Raw genomic sequence first — 20,635 nt, forward strand, 5'->3', positions numbered from 1 at the left:
AAAATCCATTTAGTATTTTTTACGTGAAAGAGTAACAAACATCTCACAAACAAAATACTAATACTCACAAAATTCCTCGTTTATAATATTAATAAGATATTTTTTAATTTGTGATAATGGAATGGTCCACCCGCCTGCGCTAACGGTACACGCTGGCGGGGCACCAGTGGAGGATGATAAGATGAGCATGAGGTTAGTTAGCCCATCGTGGTAAATTCATCATAAATATATCACGACGGTTTCCAGGGGTAACCGCGTGGAGGTCAACCTGATATGGTATATGACTAGCAATCAAGGGATGAAGTCCCAAATACTGAAAATACCTCCTCTAGGAGGATGATAAGACGAGCATGAGGTCTGAGAAGTTTTCAAGGGGAACCGCGTGGAGGTCAATCTGACTTAAAACATTGCTAGCAATACTAAAAATATCTGTAGCTGAATATCGTATTTGAGATTGTTTTGAAATATTAAGAAATCAAAATAGATATAATGTTATATTTAATTCTGAATAAAGTGTATGCTAGGTTTAATTATAAAAATCAAAATATTATTACTGTATTACATAATGTTATTAATTTATATTATATATGTATGTATATGTGATGTCTAAAGAAAATAGTGTTCGGTGTTGCCAGACGTCAATTAGTAAATGATATATTCTGTCTATGGAAAAAGCATGGATGGTAGGACAAGCTGGATATTAATATGTTTCATTTGTGTTATAATGACGTATGTGTGTGTGAAAGAGAGATAGTCAGAGAGAGCGAGAAAGGCGGATTTTGTTATCGATGAAAGTAAACTCTGTACAGAATCACCGGACCAATTTGAGGAAATATTTGACTGTTTGAAACATACATTATTCCTATATTTTTTTTCTATGTTCTCTGCAATATATACTATACTATCTACGCGCCCCAAATTCTTATAGATGTACATGCATTAAACTTTCCTCTTGGATCACTATATATTGCTAAAAACTCAATCATTCATAATTTAAGAGCCTCGCTCTTGTCGGTGCAACTCTTGCCATTTTCCGCAATCTTCAACCATTCCATGCAGTTCTTCATTCCTTATTCCTTTCCAGCTAATTCTCCATCCTTCAACACCAGATTTCACTAAATGATTTAACACTATTTTATTTAGACACCATAAATATTATAGTTTGCATTTATGGATGTAGAAAATAATAGTTAAGACTTTTATAAATTTGTATTAGGTATTAGAAATTTCCCGCCAATTTATAGCATTATGGAGGTGACATTTGATATTTTTTACAAGTTATTTTTACTTTAAAAAAAAAAAAATTTAATTGATGAAAAGTGAGATTAAGAAACATAAATAAAAATTTTCAACCGACTTTAAAATAAAGATGTTCTCATTTCGAACTGCTGAACTTTTTTCTACGTTTTATAATTTATTTAATTTAATTATTAGTACAGCTGAATCGTATTGAAATTTAAATACCTGGCAGCCGAGGTGGTCTAACGGTGCACACTGCTTTACTTTATAGCACAAACATCTGTATTCAAGAGAATGATTGTTTGCATCCGTCTGGATTTAAAAAAAAAAGTGTAGTTATAGCAGTTGTCTAGTACTTACATATAACACAAACTCTGCGTAGCTTGGAACTAGATGGCACTGTGTGAGTTGTTAATTGTGATCTAACCAGTAGTTTTTGATTTATCTTTTATATAGTCACATAAATGTAAATCTTAAAAATATACCATTGGAATCCGAAAAATAGAAAAAAATTATAATATAAAAAATTTGACGTTCATAAGCGGCTAAAATGAGAATAAATGATTTTTAAATTTATCGAACCACACAGGTACATTTGAAACTTTTATATAAACGTTCATTGAGTTTACAAATTAGTGATACCTGAAAAATGAATTATTATTCTGAGAGATGTTATGTTATATTTAGGATGCATTTTGTGCATTGTATAATAAATATGTTATAAATTATAATCTTATATGAACTTTTATTTCCAATTTTTTCCCCTTAATTCACTTCGGTAAAGTCTATGTAAGGTTGACTTTTGCCTAAAATTATTATTTAAAAAAAAGGAGACTAGTTGTTTTTCTCCCCAGTTCTGATTTAGCACGATAGGGAATTTCAAGTATTTAAAGTTTTCTCGCGACTAAAGTAAGGGTTTTTCAAGAACCCTTGAAAAACCCCATGATGTAGCATATTAAGTTGTAAGGTTTACTTTTGCCGAAGAAGAATATCAAAGAAAAGGAAACCCAGATGAATTTCTCACCAGTTCTTATCAACTTATATAGCAAACTTAACCGCACGACAGGTGACAGTTGTAATGATAAAAAATTACTTGAATATTTAACGAAAATACTCAAGTTTTTCAAGAAGGGTATATTAAGGTTTCTTAAGGGGCTCCAACGCGTACGTGACACACTGTTTCACGCGTCCATAGGCTACGGTAACCGTTTACCATTAGATGTGCTATATATACTCTGAGGTACTCTATGGGCATAGGGTACATTTTAATGAGAAATAAGGGTTGAAAGGGAAGATTGAAGGTATCGTCACTTAAAAGCTAAAATGAAATCTGTTGATTAAATATAGATAAATGACATTCAAAATTTTCAAAAATTGTACCCTTAACGTTGTTTATAGAGTATAAAAGTTGGTATGGAAATTCGTCTTTTACAGGCTAGGACAATAAAACTTTATTTTTTGAGTTGCATTATTAAATATTTTGTTATCCAAGGTCACTCAAACGAAGATTCCACGCGGACGAAGTCGCGGGCAGAGCTGGTGCTATATACTATATGTTTTTTTAACGTGAGGAATATCTTCAAAAGTACTATATATGCCTATAAGTTAGAAATGAAACAAGTAACAAAATTTCATTTTTATATTAAGACTTAAATATATGTATTACAACTAACTTAAATTATTCTGTTACAGTAAAAAAGAAATCCTTAGTGCTAACAATCAGTAATAATATATTACAACACGTCGCAACGCAATCTTGCGAGTTTATATTTATGTAAAACTGGCAAATCATTCATAGTAACATCATTTTTATTTATTTACCTTCCATACAATACGACGACGGTGGTGCAGCGGTATCGCAAAATATCTTAATTCCGATGCTAGTTCGATTGCTCGCACAGCACAAACATTTATATTCGTGAGTATGATTGTTTGTATCCGTCTGCGTGTATATGTATGTATTTACTAAAAAAATATATCTATGTATTCGTATCAGTTATCTAGTACCCATAACACAAGCTTTAGCTAGCTTAACTTGGGACTAGATGGCGCTGTTTGAATTGACCTGATATTTATTTATTCGTATGTTCGATTTAATTTCGCTACAAACTTGTATTCATTGTCATTAAGTGTGTGTGTGTTTATATATTTTGTATTGGTATTGAAGTTTTCTATGTATTTACAAAATTTGATATTTTAAAACAGCGCCATCTAGTGCCCAACATGTAGATACTTGCAGAGCTTGTACTATGTGTACTAAATAAATATATATTATTGTAAATACATACATAATATATATAGAAAACAAGATCGTTACAGATATTCATGAATAGAAGTGTTTGTATGGTGTGTTATTTGAACCTACAACCATCAGAAGGAAGGCGGTGTGTAAACCGCTAGGCTACCGAAGTTGTTATATATAAATGTATCAACTTGTATCCTGTTTATGATACAATAAATGAAACGGATTATTCTTTATTTACTAATTACTAATATACATATTTATTTATAAGATATAAAAATCATGTTACTGTGAACTGCATTGTGTTAAATATTTTTCACCGGCGATATTCTATTTGCAAGATGGCGGCATGAAAATGACATATGATACAGATTAAAAATTCGCGCCATTTCCACAACACCACAGACAATGTTTTTTTCGCCGGAAAACCATGAAGATCCCACAGCCTTTTCACCTACTTTTCGATAAAAAAACGAACAAAAACTTAAGTGAAATGCTTTACCCGTGGCCTACTTAAGTCTTAAATTAATAAATATGTAAACATTTTTTTTAATATTTTAAATTGATTTCAGTTAAAAGCCATTGTCTATGCGCTAGGTTAAAAAAATATGCACCACAGCATATAAATATTTCTCATAATTTACATATACTAAGCGACTTTTTTAAAGACAACGATGGCTATCAGGAAGAACGAAGTAAAAACAATAGCAGACTATAGACAAAATAATAAATTGATGTGCATGTTGTCTTTGAAAAAATTTGCCAAATATGGCTTACCATAGACTTATAGTAGACCTTATAAGGTCAGTTTAAAAACAAATATAAACACTGACCTTAAACTACAAGTATACTTGACTCCGCATCCAAATTTACAACAGAGAATTATTACAACAGTGTCGATAGAGGTGCCTTTTGCATCGATATATAATTTTATCGACTATCGATAAAATACTATCGATATGCAAGGCACACAAACAGCGTATATAGATACAGTTACTATAGTCGGAGCTGCGTATAAAAATCTGGCAATATCTACAATTTGTACTTGTATCGAGAAAAAATAAAATTGCACGCTTAACAATAAACTGTAAACAACTCAAAAATTAGAAATTTTGCAAATTCGACTTTATGCCTTTCTGCTATAAAGGTTTTTAACAAATTTTCATATTTTTCTTTAAACCATTTTTATTATCAAGCATGCGTATAATTTTCTTCACACATCGGAAAAATAGCGAAATAAAAAAAAACAGAATTCAAAATTCTATAACAAACTTACCTACTTTTTAATATACATAAATAAACAGCAAGAGAAAAAAAAGTATTTTACAAAATAAAATAGTTATAATCGATCTACGATTACTTATTGCAACGCGACGGTGTCATAGACACCAAATTTCTAGACTATGTTTTTTTTTTTAATTTTATATCAGTCGTTTCGGATTAATAACATATTTTAAATCATCGACATATAATATTTTTTTTTACATAATTTTTACTAAAATATGACAATATTTATTTTTACAACAGAAAAATAAGTACAGACATGTTTTTTTTAGTTAAAACTTTAATTATGTGTTTATATTACATTTTGGGATTTCTAATAGAAAATACTCGAAAATATTACGAAACTATTTCGTATATGATAAACAATAGATCCACATATCTATATTTTTGTTTTAAGTATTTTTTTTTCTATAAAAAAGTCATAATTAAAAAAAAACTTATATGTCGATGGTTTAATGAAAGAAGTCGAGCAGAACTACTGATGTTGATATACCAATGTGAACTTTAAAACTAACGAAGACACTAACAAAAATGGAATATTTTTTATTATCACAAAAATTATATAAATTTCGATATACATAGTAATAAAACAATGGCTAGATAAAGCACCGTGAAAACCGCTAGTTTATGGTAGTATTACATTAGGATTGCCTGATATTTCATAGACAATATGAGTTAAATAGGGTTATTTGTAAAAGGCAACATTGAACCGAAATCTAACGTCACAATATTGAAGGAATCTCATTTGAAAAAGAGCATATTTTGGAGCTATCTATAAAAGCAATCTATAAATTAAATCACAGATTTTTAGTGTTTTTACCCCCTCCTGTCTGTGTCACAGTTGGTCACATTTATGAATCCCCCAGTGTGACATTACATGTTATATTGAAATGTTCAGTTCTTCTCAATTAAATCTGAATATTGAACTGGACGGTAGGGAAAAAATTATAATATAAAAAAACTTGACGATCATAAGCGGATAAAATGTCCTACATGAATAAATGTTTTTTTAATTTGAATAGTCCAATTTCAGTATTAAAAGTTCGATATATTATACTTTGAAATGTGACTTCACAAAAGCTTTTCAAGAATGGTATATTAAGTTTTTTATGAGTCGGAACGCGCACGTGACACCCCTGGTGTTTCAGGCGTGCATAGGCTACGGTAACCGTTTACCATCAGATGGGCCGTATGCTTGTTTGCTGCTTACGTGGTATAAAAAAATTAGGACACTTGTCACACTTTACCAACCCTGTCTCCCTTAACATGTGACAAAAAACAAAATGGAGATCTGAAATTGAATTTTGTAGGTTTGCGTAAAAATTTTTTGTTTCGTAAAATTTTACGACTAGGCACGTTGTATCAGGAGTTTTAAGAAAAAAAATCGATAGCCCACTTATTTGGTAGAGTTGTTCACTAATATGACTTCTATTACTCGCTTTCGACTTGGTTGTACCTTATACGAATAACCCTATATATTTAAGATTCCATTATTCAAGCTTATATTAGGCTGTATGTCGTTGTAACTTTTGCTTATGTGAAAGGTAACATTAAAAACAAAAGTGTCAAAAATTTTATCTGCATTCAAATTTACTCTGTGCTTTTATATTAGTTGTATAAATTTCGAGAAAGAAGATTAAAAATTTATATAATTTATCAATCACAAATACATATTAACCTGCTCTTTATTTTCCAACAAAACATTAGTTTAATTTTTGCCATAACCTGACCTCAGAGACATTAAAACAATGGTATTCTATTTAAAGGCAAGCATAGACAAATGAAAACCTCGTTGTCTATGAAAGACTTTAAAATGAGACCATAAATATAGGAAATACGTAGAATTCACTATGAAGATAATCGTAAAGTTAGTTAAACATTGTGCGTAATTATAGACATTTACAGAATAACTAGCTATTGACCGCGGATTTGTTCGCAATGTGTCGTCACATTGTAATCTTCAAACAATATTTTTAGCTTATTATATAATAACATATAGTAGTTTTGAGTCTGCGATGACAATTAGGACAAACAGTTTTATATGTATATGTTTTATTTCTTTACATCACAATTATCTTTGCAATGAATTCGCGGTAAACATTTCCATAGACAACATAGAATAATTCACGCCAATTCCACATTTTCAATATGGCGGCACTGTTGGTGTCTATGGTGGGTAACATGAGACCATAGATGTGTAACTATAAATCCTATATATTATTGCGTTGTAGTCTTGTGTTTGTATGTTCGTTACCATCTGGGGTACAGAGGCGCGTGTCACTGCTCGAAGTTCTTTGCCTTTCTGTCCATTTCATCGTCTGACGTCCTGTTCATTGGGTGATCTGGGAGAAAACAAATAAGAATATAATAATAATAATAATAATCTCCAAACAATTCACACAAAGCTTGTGTTATAGGTACTAGATAACTGATACAAATACATAGATATATTTCTTTCCTAAATACATACATACATAGATAACATCCAGACTGATACAAACAATCATACTCATGAATATAAATGTTTGTGCCGTGCGAGGAATCGCACCTCGACCACGGTGGTCTAGCATGTCTGATAGTCGGGGGTTCGATTCCTCGCACGGTACAAACATTTGTATTCATGAGTATCGTTGTTTGTGACGGCCTGGGAGTTTACTATGTATAATATGAACGTATTTACAAAAGAAATATATTTATGTATTGATACCAGTTATCTAGTAGTCATAACACAAGCTCTGCTTACTTGCGTATTTTAGGTAGGAATTATTATAATAGTGTTATTCAAATAAAGAATTTTGTATTTTTGGTAGAAATAATTAACAATTGTGTTACCTACATATAATTTTCTTGCATGCTCAAAATGCAGCTGAATATTGAATTGTAAATTAATTTGTAAGAACAATGTAACCTATTCAAAGCAAATAAATAAATAAATAATATAATATGAATTTTTGTATATTTACATACCGGGATGTTGTGACATCTTGGGTACCAGCACCACGTTGCCATCGGCCGCCTGCTGCAGCGAGTACTGCGAAGAAGACAGCGGACGACCCTCGGGGTCGCGCAGATTCTACAACAAAACAAATATATTCTGTATTTTTTTACATGGAATAGGTTTAACGCACCAGATTGGGACCTATATATATTATATAAAGATAAATAAATTTAATGTTTATTTCTACATGACATATATAATCCGAGCCAGATTGGGGCCTCGGGGTCCCTTTTGGGCTGGGGAAAAGGGACCCCAGGGAACTGGGTTTAATGATACTAATTGATATCTTGATTCGGGCGCTGCCTTTCTCAAGGCGAGTACTCCGAACCTAGTGCCACAATTTTTACACCTAACGTAACCTTTCTTAGGTTTTCTAGTGTCATATTTTTTTTTATTCTCAGTCGGCCATGGTCTTCCGCGAGATACTAGCCTCTAGAACATACTCTTAACCGGTATAACAAGTATTTACGCCTTTTAGTGAGAAGAGGGTCTTGATGGTGTAATCAAACTCTGAGATTCCTGGCTAGTTTTTTAATTACTTGAATAGAATAGAATAGAATAGAATAGAAAATCATTTATTCAAATAAAATTACATTGAAGCACTTTTGAATAGTCATAACATTTTTTTTTTAATCTACCGATCATTTGGAATTATGTCTCATTACAAGAAGAACAAGCAATAAACTTGTGTGTTGCTCTTTTAAATAATTTATTCTTACTTACAATTTAAGTTTAAGTGTGTGAATACACACCACCGATTAGCACTAATTCAATGAAATAATAAAATAGAAAAAACATTCAATATACAACAACTGGTTAAATAATTAATAAGAGAAAATAAGTCTACTTGAAAATAGGTTTACAGTGGTTGCGTGTGATAATACGTATATGATCGTTAGCGAACTTTAAATATGAACTTGTAACGGTTAGCGTATTGTCTCTGGCCCGCTGAAATACCGACGTTCTAGAGTTGCTATATTAAAATAATATATTGGGCCAAATATAGTACGTGCGCCTGAACAACAAGTGTCTTATAAAAGTTATGTTCTCGTACGGATGTACATGTATTATATATATAAACTTTCCGTTTGAATCATTATTGATGAAATTGATGAAATAAATGGTGTAAAGTCTGAAGGAGTTAGTGATAAAACGGGTGTTCCTCAGGGATCTATTTTAAGTCCTCTTTTATTTTTAGTTTATATAAATGATCTTCTTTACATGGTAGAAAAGATAGCAGACATGGTTTCGTTTGCCGATGAGACTTCATTGGTATTTAAGGTCAATCGGCGAATGAAATCCTTGACGCTGTATGTGTCTATGTTTTTAGTTACCTGGAACACGTGCCGGTAGAGCGCGGCGAACCTCTCCTTGACTCGCTGCCGCTCTGCGTGCAGCGAGTGGTGGTCTCTCTGCGTCCTCTGCTTGCGATCCCTCATGGTGCGTACTTCGTCTGCTAGCGACGTGATCTGGTCCAACTTGCGCTTGCGGCAGTTCTGCGCCGCCACCTGGATACCATATCAATACAGTTAAACACAATGTACCGGCAATATGGACCGCCTTCTATTTACAATATTCATAGAATGATGAATAATAATAATAATCTCAGGACAATTCACACAGCGCCATCTAGACCCAAGTTAAGCTAGCTACAGCTTGTGTTACGGGTACTAGATAACTAATATAAATACATAGATATTTTTTTTCGTAAATACATACATATTATACATAGAAAATACACAGACCGTTACAAATATTCCTAGTCATGAATTCAAATTTTTGTGTCGTACGAGGAATCGAACCCACGACCATCGGAAGTACGGCGGTGTCTTAAACCGCTAGACCACCGAGGCCGAGAATAAAGGTAAATAATAATAATAAATGGAATATACAGATAGTATGGGCCCTGATCTGGTTATATGAATAAAGTCCATCGAATTAATATGATAATAGTTCAAGGTAACTTATTAAAGTATCGATCATTTTATTATAATTAAGTTTAGGCGATTTCCTCATTGTACACAAAGTTAAGCTCCAAGGAACACAAGAATAAACTACTGGTCGAAACGGATTCCACGCGGACGACGTCGCGGGTGCAGCTAGTACAAATAAAAATGTATCAGTAATAACTACGGCGAGCAGATTACAATATTCATAACATTATGTATATACTGGTAGATTATAATTACCTTTATTCATAATTTTATGAATATTGTAATCTGATCTGATAATGGGTGCCATTTCTGATTACAATATTCATATATATATAAACAAATATAAATAAAATGTAATGGTAATATGGACCTGGTTTAACGATTACGAATATACAAGTCATACACCAACATTGACTATTCAAAAAAGCTTATCTGAAGTTTATTTACAGACTTGATACGCTTAACAAAGCTTCCGTCCCGCCTGATGTGATATATGAGAGTTACCTTGTTCTTGCCCCGCCTCCGTATGTCCCTGATGAGAGACAGCTGCGCCTCGCTCAGGTCGTGTTTAGAGAGCCTCTCATTAAATTCGTCCATCGGCAGATTTATTATGTCGTGTACCTCTAGTGGTATACCTGCGGACAAACAGACAAATCAACGTTAGTCTATATACATAGTAATATTAAATATTTAATTATTAATTTACATAATTAATGCATTTAATTAATTTTATTCCTTGAATTAAATTAATTTATTACCTTAATTAATTAATTTCATTTATTTGTTTCATTAATTATTATAATTCAATTGTTTCATTAATTAATGTTATTCAATTGTTAAATTAATTAATTTTATTCAAATGTTTCATTAATTAATTTTATTCAATTGTTTCATTAATTATTTTAATTCAATTGTTTAATTAATTAATGTTATTAAATTGTTACATTAATTATATTAATTCAATAGTTTAATTAATTAATGTTTTTAAATCGTTACATTAATTAATGTTATTCAATTGTTAAATTAATTAATTTTATTCAAATGTTTCATTAATTAATTTTATTCAATTGTTTCATTAATTATTTTAATTCGATTGTTCTCGACCGATAGTTATGAAATTTTATATGCATATTCAGTAGGTCTGAGAATCGACTACTATGTAGTTTTCATTTAAGTGATTGTCCACCCTTATCGTATTTTATTTTTTTGGCCAATACTTTATTTTTCATAATTTGGCATTAAAAATACATTCAACCCTATACTTGCACCCTTTTATCACCAACCCCTATTTTTTAATACTTGTTATTTAATTTATATGGCAAAACAACGTTTGCGGGATCAGTAAGTATTGTATAATTTTATAGTAATAAATAATTGCCAATAATTTTTCTTTCGTTCTTTATTTCTAAACTAGCTACTCGCCCCGGCTTCGCCCGGGTGTACATGTATTATACATATAAACCTTCTTCTTGAATCACTCTATCTACTTAAAAAAACCGCTTCAAAATCCGTTGCGTAGTTTTAAAGAATTAAGCATACATAGGGGATGGACAGACAGCGACAGCGACTTTGTTTTATACTATGTAATGTTGCGTTAAGATTTTTATAAATGAGTTTAGAAGGAAGAACAACTCACCAAGTGCTTTGGCCCTCTTTTCATCCCTGGTGAGGTGTTGCCCGCTACTGGTAGCTGACGATCCCCCATCAGATATGCTCCCGTCTGTCAGGCGACGGACTGTGGGGGGGAAATTAAGATTTAATCAAATCAACAATAATTTATTATTGACTATATACATAAATAGTGTATTCTTGGTCTAGAAGTTTGGTTACAGCGTTTTACTTCCGATGGTCGCGGGTTCTATTCCTCGCACGGCATAATAATTTATTTTCATAAGTATAAATGTTTGTATCGGTCTGGGTTTTTTCTATGTATAATATCTATGCATTTACGAAAAATAATATATTATTAGTATTTATGTCAGTGGTCTAGTACCCATAACACAAGCTTTAGCTAGCTTAACTTGGGACTAGATGGCGCTGTGTGAATTGTCCTGAGATTATTATTATTATAATACTAAATTTTCTTTTTAAATATATGAAATGGAAGAGCGGGATATACATTGCTATACTATACTAGATCATCCCAACGTTATATTATTGTAAACATTATGTTTTTAAAGAAATAAACATCTTTAATTTTCATGCCAAACTGACTCTTCTAGACCCGGGCTGTAAATTTAGATTTATATTGTGTTTATTATGGATGATAATGGAAAAATGCCGCAGCCTACGCTAACGGTTTACGCTGGTGGGGCACCAGTGGAGGATGATAACATGTTAGGTCAGTTAGTTCATCTTGTCAAATTCTCCATGTTGTATTGTGTTGTGTAGTATTGTATTGTATTTTGTTATGGATGATCATAGAATGATGCCCCAGTCTGCGCTAACTGTATACGCTGGCGGGGCACCAGTGGAGGATGAGTATGAAGTTAGGCCAGTTAGTACATTTTGACAAATTCTGTATATTGTATTGTGTTGTGTTGTATTGTATTCTATTGTGTTTTTTATGTATGATAATGTAATGGTGCTCCCGCCTGCGCTAATGGTTTACGCTAGCGACGCACCAGTGGAGGATGATAACATGAGTATGAAGTTACGTCAGTTAGCTTATCTTGTCAAATTCTCCATATTGTATTGTGTTGTATTGTATTGTACTGTGTTGTGTAGTATTGTACTGTGCTGTGTAGTATTGTACTGTGCTGTGTAGTATTGTACTGTGTTATGTTGTGTCGTTTTGGGTTGTATTGTATTATGTTGTATTTTAAGACTAGGTGTGTGTTTGTCTGTTACCTCGCTTGTCCCTGACCGCGGCAGGCCGCTGGTCGGCGGCGGCGAGCGGCGCACTGTAGGTGTGGTTGTGGCGGATGCGCTCCGGGGTCGCGTACGCGAACCGGTTGGGGTTCGATGCCGGACTCGGGATGCCAGTCTGCACGACGAATGTTATATGTAGATACAGTTTACCCGCGCAACTTCGTCCGCATCACACTTATTTGACATTTGTCATTATATATCGCCTAATTTACTTAATATCTTTAGTATATGTGTTATTCTGATATATAAGCTATATTACTGTAAAGTTTCATCACAATCCGTTCAGTACTTTTCGCGTGAAACAGTAACAAACATCCATCCATACTCTCAAACTATCACATTTATAATATTAGTAAGATATTACGGACGGACAAACGACTTTGTATATAGTGTAGTTCAGGTAAATACTGGTAGAGCTTACTTGTAGTAAGGAATGGCTGGTGTGCGCTGCGTTCAGGTCGAGCGCCGGCTGCAGGGACGCCACGTGCGGGGGCGCCAGCTGGTGGCGAGCGCCGAACTCCACTGCAAACAATGTCACAATATTTAGCATAATTCAAAATTAGAATCGAGTCAAAATAAGAATTTATTCCAAATAGAAATCATTTTAAAATAAGAATCGACTCATAGTAAGAATAGGGTAAAAATAAGAATCAGGCTATAATAAGAATTAAATCAAATTTAGAATACAGTGAGAATCAAAACATTAATAATGTAGTTTATTATACACACTTATGATAATATTAAATGTGTACAGAGCATCAGTTCGGAATGTAGTACGTCCCAATCAGTCAGTCAGTCATAAAACCAGTATGTCTTCAAATGTCGCTATAAATATATAAATTCAAATTCAAAAATCATTTATTCATGTAGGACATTTTAGCCGCTTATGCAGGTCAAATTTTTTATATTATATTTTTCCCCTATCATACAATTCAGTATATAGATCCAATTGAGAAGAACTGGCAAGAAACTCAATTGAATATATTTTTTTATACCAGTTTATTTCCAATATATTTATATAGGTCTATGTCTAACATTAAATGAAAATCCCGTGCATGACCAACTATTGCCATGCACGCAATTATTCAAGTAATCGTATAGTGAGTAACAAACAGTATTATATTCGTATATAACAAATGTATAAAATGAAATATAACATATATTATTATTATTTTTATTATTATACAAAACTTCTCATCTTCCCTCTTAAGGAGAGGAGATGGCAACGTATCCCCGGCAGAAGCACAGTCGGCCGGGGTTCAGGGCCCCAGGGAGAGAAACCGGCGTACAATGCGGGCAGAATCTAAGAGCACCGCTTTCTGCATCTTTCCCGGGAGTGAGCCGCCTCGGAATCCCAACCGTTTGAGATGTTGTTCCAGACTGGTTGGGATAAGACCGTTCACCGACATAACATATTTTTTTTTTCTCACCCTTTGCTGGTTTTCTCCACACTTACGGGCCGAAACCAAGTAAGTGCAGAGTGTGTGTATGTGTGAGCGCGTGTATGTATGTGTGAGTGTGTGTGTACTTATTGTGTGCCTGGTGTGACTGCTGTTATATCCTTTTCATCGATTTCGAGAAATTTTCGGACAGTACGACAGGTATTTAAGATGGTAGCTTTTTGAAGGGTGATGTATATCTAACTGTTTCAGGCTATGATGTAGGTGTTTGGGTATGATACCTGTAGATGAGAGGACTATGGGTATTATATAAACTTTTTCCTGTTTCTTGTTATTATTATTATTATTCCTAACTTCCAAAAAATTCTCATCTCCCCTCTTAAGGAGAGGAGATGGCAACAAGATTATTATTATTATTATAATTTAAATACTGACCGTTGTGCATATGCATGTTGTCGTGGTGGTACGTCTGTTCGGGACACTCGTACTTGACCACGCCTCCTGGGTTGGGCCTGTTGGTTAGTGGTTCTAATGATGGCGTTGGTTGCTCCTGTAACACAAAACACTTACTAAAGCCGAAGAATAATTGGTAAAGGTTGTAATTGTATTTTTGTATTGTATTTGACGACCTCGGTGGTCTAGTGGTCTAGCACACCGCTTTACGACCGATGTTCGCGGGTTCGATTCCTCGCACGGCACAAACATTTGTATTCATGAGTATGATTGTTTGTATCGGTCTGGGTGTTTTCTATGTATAATATGTATGTATTTAAAAAAAAAATCTATGTATATATATCAGTTATCTAGTACCCATAACACAAGCTTTAGCTAGCTTAACTTGGGTCTAGATGGCGCTGTGTGAATTGTCCTGAGATTATTATTATTATTATTTTCTGTGAGAGGAACAATAAAGATTTCATTCAAAATATCTAACTTAAAATTCATAGCGCTGACAATGTTATCTGATTGAACAGAGATTAAGTGCGTAGCGGTTTTTATGTCGATTGTCGCATGCCTAATCCTTGTTGTTAATTAAATATAAGTAAATCGATATTTATTTAAAAGAACAACACACAAGTTTCTTGCTTATTCTTCTTGTGATGAATCTGCATTCCGAATAAGCGGTAGAATAAAAAAAACTTGATTATTCAAAAGAGCTTATATTAAGTTTATTTGAATAAAGATTATTTCTATTTCTATTTCTATTCATTCATTCATAAAGCCGAAGTGTGTAGCGTCGCTAGCGTGGCAGATTGCCGTCGTCAGTGCCGTGACATATACTTTACGTGACACAATATATTACTTTTATAATATTAACTCATATGTATGTTAGTCTCATCATTATCTGCTAACCTATAGTCTGTTTTTTAACATAGGAGACTAAACTGACACGTGGAAATGTCGAATTATCAAACAATGTAAGGTGATAGGGTGAGGGGAAGATGGTTAGACAAGGGGAAGAGAGGTGAAGGAGAGATGGGGGCTGGTGTAGGAGAAACCGGGGGCGATGTAAGAGAAACGGAGGGCGATGTAAGAGAGACGAGGGGAGGGAGTAGAGACGTGAGGGCGTGTAGCAGATACGAGGAGTGGGCGTGTAGGAGAAACGTATGAAATTGTATTGAATATTTAAATGGTACCTGGAAGCAGCGTTTGCCGAACATGTGATGCTTCTTCTGGGGCTGGTGTGGCGCCGACCGTTCCCTACCGTATGACGCGTCATACGGTCGAAATTTGGAACTGTGGAGAGAACGACAACATTATAATCTATAATATATTAATACATAGATATATAGTTTATTTACTTGAACCATACAATATACTTTTTCTTTAAATTCCTTTTCAATTTAACTAACATTTTGGATATAAACATATTGAGGACATGTTGAAAAAAATTTACTTATTATTTAGATAGATTAGATAGATAGATAAAACAAGTCCCCGTCGTTGTCTGTTTATTTATATATTATAAATTACGCAACGAATTTTAATGCACTTTTTAGCAATTGATAGAGTAATTCAAGAGGAAGGTTTATATGTATAATACATGTGTGTTATAGTATAGAACAAGTGTAGAAATTCAAAGATTTGTAATGTATCCATGCGAACCCGGGACGGGTCATAGTTTATAATATATAAAAATACAACTGATAAATGGCATATGGAGTCTATTGTATGTCAGAACTTACTAATGTGCAGAACTTATATAATTATGTTAAACTATCATCACAAAATAAGCAATACATTTAATTTCTTCTTACAATAAAATATTTCATCCCCTGGTCATCCGCACCCCCCTAGGGGATGAAGGTTGTGGCCTCGGGACGAACCCCTTTGCCCCGGCATCAACTCTACTATATAGCAATAATAACACTATAATAGTGATAAATAGTTATTTATTACGTCAATAATTTATTCTCGGCTTTTTTACTGTAAAATAAGAATCGAATGAATGATCAGTCATCCGCGCCCCCTAGAAGGGTGAAGGCCCCGGCATCAACTGCAATAGCAACAACCCCCGGGTGATTTTTAATAAGATTCTTAATTTTTTTAAGTAACTAGAGTTACGGAACAGAGACGTGGTCGCTAACTATGGGGGTTCATAGTTAGCGACCACGTCTGAACAAGCTCAGAGTCACTCAGAGGGCAATGGAGAGGATACTATAGATGCTATGCTCGGAGTTACTCTGCGTGATCGAATCAGAAAAGAGATCCGCAGAAAAACCAAAGTGACCGACATAGCCCGAAGAATTGCGACTCTGAAGTGGCAATGGGCAGGGCACATAGCTCGTAGGATAGATGGCCGTTGGGGCAGTAAAGTCCTCGAGTGGCGACCACGGACCGGAAGACGCAGCGTGGGAAGGCCTCCAGCAAGGTGGACCGACGATCTGGTCAAGATCGCTGGAAGGCATTGGATGCGAGCAGCGCCGGACCGATCGTCGTGGAGATCTTTGGGGGAGGCCTATGTCCAGCAGTGGACGTCTTCCGGGCTGCGATGATGATGATGAACTAGAGTTATCTAACTTCCTTTTGGATGGAATTTGCTGGCTCACCTGTGAAACTCTTGCGCAGAATCGCTACCATCGCACCATTCACCGTCTGAGAGTGACGGCACGCGTTCAGATCCCATAGACGAGACGGCACTGTCCGACGCGGAGTCACGCTCTGTACGCACCATAAATAATAAAAATTATAGTTCAATAATTAAAAATGATAAATAAGGTAATATTTGATTCAATTTGTAATTAGATAAAGTGTTATACTTCTCAATTTGTAATAAAAAAAAGTGTTATATTTCTCAATTTGAAATGGGAAAAAGTGTTATATTTCTCAATTTGTAATGACTAATAAGAAAGGGTTTACTTCTCAATTTGTAATGAGAAAAGGTGTTATATTTCTCAATTTGTAATGAGAAAAAGTGTTATATTTCTAAATTTGTAATGGGAAAAAGTGTTATATTTCTCAATTTGAAATGGGAAAAAGTGTTATATTTCTCAATTTGTATTGAGAAGAAGTGATATATTGCTTAATTTGTAATGTCCTCAAATTTGAATGTGTGTGTGCTTGTGTATGTGTGTACGTACCCGTCATCATCATGTGTGTGTGGTTGGGATGCGGGGCGTGGTGTGCGCTTGCGCCGTCCAGCATCCTCATTGTGTACATGCCTGCAGATAATAAAAAAAACATAAAAATACATATTGAAAAAAAAAATTAATTGTAGTCCAATAAACATGGTCATTCATCTTAGCTTTCATACAAAAAAAATCTGATTAAAATCAGTTCAATTAATCCATTTGTTTAGGAGTTACGATGGTACAGACAGGCATAGAGACGTACAGATACATCCAACTCTTATCCTGTTTTGCGTCGAAATATGTATATTGTTATGTTTTTTGAATGAATGATTTTTAGCCGCTTATGAACGTCAAGTATTTTGTATTAATATTTTTCCCTACCGTCCAGTTCAATATACAGATTCAATTGAGAAGAACTGACAAGAAACTCAATGGAATTACTTTTTTTTAACCCAGTTTATTTACATTATACACTTACAAAGGTGTCTATGTCTAACATTACATGAAAATCCCGAGCATGAACAACTATTGCCATATCTTAATCTTATTATAAACCCGAAAATTTGTGAGTGTGGATCTTTGTTACACTTTCACGCAAAAACTACTCGATGGATTTTGATGAAACTTTACAGCAATAAACCTATGCATCAGAATAACACATAGGCTTATTTAAATTAACTAATTTATTTAAATTCAATTTAAGGCGGGTGAATCCACGGGAACAGCTAGTTAAAATATATTCACAAGAAATCGGGAACATTAAAAGTTTTAGAGCCACTGGTCTCACAATATCTGACCGTAGAACTAATCTTCAATTGATATCACGTTATCACTGCATTTTAGTTTATCTTTCTGATATCGTGGTAACATGGAAGTTGCGTCATAGATATACATTTGTTTGTTTGTATTTCCCCTCTTAGAAATAATATAGAAATTGTTTTCCTTATCTCTCGGTTTTCTAGCTGTTTAGCACTTCCAACGATCGCGGGTTCGATTCTAGTACGCTACAAACATTTGTATTCATTTAATAAATTTTCGTTATGAGGAGAACAAGAGGAGGTGTCTAGTGGTTTAGGACACTGCGTTTTTGCCGACGGTCGCGGGTTCGATTCCTCGCTCGGTACAAACATTTGTATTCTCATGAGTATGATTGTTTGTATCGGTCTGGATATTTTCTGTGTATAATATGAATTCAGCATTTCCTGGTTTTTTACGCTTTATTACGTATATAATTATTATTTCAGACAATGTCACGGCTAAACACTAGTTCTGTATAAATTAAAGAAATAAATACAGATAAGATAAAAAAAACTCCTGATTCACACATATTATGGTCGAGTCATATATATATATATATATACATATATATATATATATATACATATATGTATATATATATGTTGTATATTTTGCCGAGTTGTCAGGTTTGACTTTGATAACAATTCTGTAATACTACAGATTATATTAGCTGATAACAGAAATGCATATCATTTGTAACCGACTTTGGAAAAGGTGTTCAATTAATTAATGATTCTAAATGATGATGTTCAATTTATTAATCATTACATTAATGGTGCACCCGCCTGCGCTAACGGTATACGCTGGCGGGCACCAGTGGAGGATGATAAGATGAGCATGAGGTCAGGTCAGTTAGGATATCGTGACAAATTCAGCAGGAATTTATTACGATGGTTTCCAGGGGGAACTGCGTGGAAGTCAAATTTGTATGGTAAGGGGACTAATAGTGTTTAATTGTTAGTAATGTGGACTAATAGCCCCATTGCTAGCAATGCACCATGTCAGGTCTACCTCCACGTGATTCACCTGGAAACCATCGTGATAAATTCCTGGTCATTTTATCAGGATGTGCTAACTGACCTGACCTCACGCTCATCTTATCATCCTCCACTGGTGCCACAGCGTAAACCGTTAGCGCAGGCGGGTGCACCATTCCATTATCGTCCATAAGACTTTTGTTAGAGAAATAATTGAATGACAGACAAATCTATTATCAGGAATAAATAATTGCGCTGTATCATTATGAAATAACATTATTTAATCATTAATAACTGCCATGTAATGTTTCCTGACCGTTTATTAATCAGTTTCACATTTAATACATCAAAATAATATGACTAGGTTTTTTAGGTTAACGCCTAAAAAGTGTTAGGGGGGTATTGTATACATTATGTCTCACGTTAAAGTGTGACATTGTCACGTCATATTCCAAGGGATCGTGCATAAATTACGTTAAAGTGTGACAGTGTCACGCCACATTTCAATATCTAATATATACAAGACTTAAAACATGAAATACTGTAAATCAGTGTTAAATGAGTAGCTCAACCTCTTCGTATCCCAGTGACACCTAGTAAGTATATATTTTTTAATGTTTATTGTTATTTTACGTTTAAGTTAGTGTATTGTATATTTTTTATTATGTTTCTTATGTACAATTTCCTTACACATATATCCCTACTCGTTTATAGACTTTAGTTTGTAATGTTTTAATAAGAATACATATATTTGCATCTAAATTTGAACTATTAACAAAAATAGTTCAAACATACGTTAAAGTGTGACATGTATTGGAATGTGACGTGACATACGTCACATTCCAATATCTAATATATTAGTGTGTACCACTAGCACAGGCGGGTGCACCATTCCATTATCATCCATTTAAAACTGACATCACGTTATCATGTCACACTCGATACCATTCGTACGTTGCTATTCTAGAGGACTAAGATGTCACGCCTCTTATCCTGTAATTTCACTGCCTAATCTGCACCCTACAACCGAAACAGCTTCCAAAGCAAGCTGCTTGGCGGGTGAAATAGGTGACACTTAGGTACACACGCGGACGAGTTTTTAGTCTATCTCTTGCCAGAGTTTTTTAGTTTTTAGTATTACAATAAGATATAAAATTACTTGTAAACTAAAAGACTGTAGTGCCCATTTTCACAAAATCTCTGTTGTTGAGGGACTTAACACCCTTTCGATATTACTCTGAAATAATCTTACTCTGTGCTATATTTTTATGAAATGTACATAGACAATTATAATTATGAGCTTTTTAACACTTTAAAAAA

The 20,635-nt window shown here is 33.9% G+C and overlaps 1 protein-coding gene across 7 annotated transcripts in view; it reads right to left on the reverse strand.

The window, feature by feature from the left end:
- Nucleotides 1-6,274: 6,274 nt before the first annotated feature.
- LOC131849008 (segmentation protein cap'n'collar-like) overlaps nucleotides 6,275-20,635 on the reverse strand; it is a 147,822-nt gene continuing 133,461 nt past the window's right edge. For 6 of the 7 annotated variants that reach the window (XM_059198981.1, XM_059198980.1, XM_059198984.1 and 3 more), the window contains exons 12-22: nucleotides 17,550-17,630; nucleotides 17,019-17,130; nucleotides 15,606-15,705; nucleotides 14,404-14,518; nucleotides 12,990-13,090; nucleotides 12,548-12,683; nucleotides 11,334-11,432; nucleotides 10,202-10,332; nucleotides 9,098-9,271; nucleotides 7,733-7,838; nucleotides 6,275-7,107 (exon numbers count right to left, since the gene is read on the reverse strand). In XM_059198981.1, the coding sequence (XP_059054964.1) occupies nucleotides 7,043-7,107; nucleotides 7,733-7,838; nucleotides 9,098-9,271; nucleotides 10,202-10,332; nucleotides 11,334-11,432; nucleotides 12,548-12,683; nucleotides 12,990-13,090; nucleotides 14,404-14,518; nucleotides 15,606-15,705; nucleotides 17,019-17,130; nucleotides 17,550-17,630 (1,220 nt within the window). In that variant the 3' untranslated portion in view covers nucleotides 6,275-7,042. The remainder of the gene's footprint in view (nucleotides 7,108-7,732; nucleotides 7,839-9,097; nucleotides 9,272-10,201; nucleotides 10,333-11,333; nucleotides 11,433-12,547; nucleotides 12,684-12,989; nucleotides 13,091-14,403; nucleotides 14,519-15,605; nucleotides 15,706-17,018; nucleotides 17,131-17,549; nucleotides 17,631-20,635) is intronic. The other variant, XM_059198985.1, reaches the window with a different exon arrangement.

This window comes from Achroia grisella, unplaced genomic scaffold (genome assembly GCF_030625045.1).
Source record: "Achroia grisella isolate CSIRO2021 unplaced genomic scaffold, CSIRO_AGI_Agris_v1 utg628, whole genome shotgun sequence".
Lineage (NCBI taxonomy): Eukaryota > Metazoa > Arthropoda > Insecta > Lepidoptera > Pyralidae > Achroia > Achroia grisella.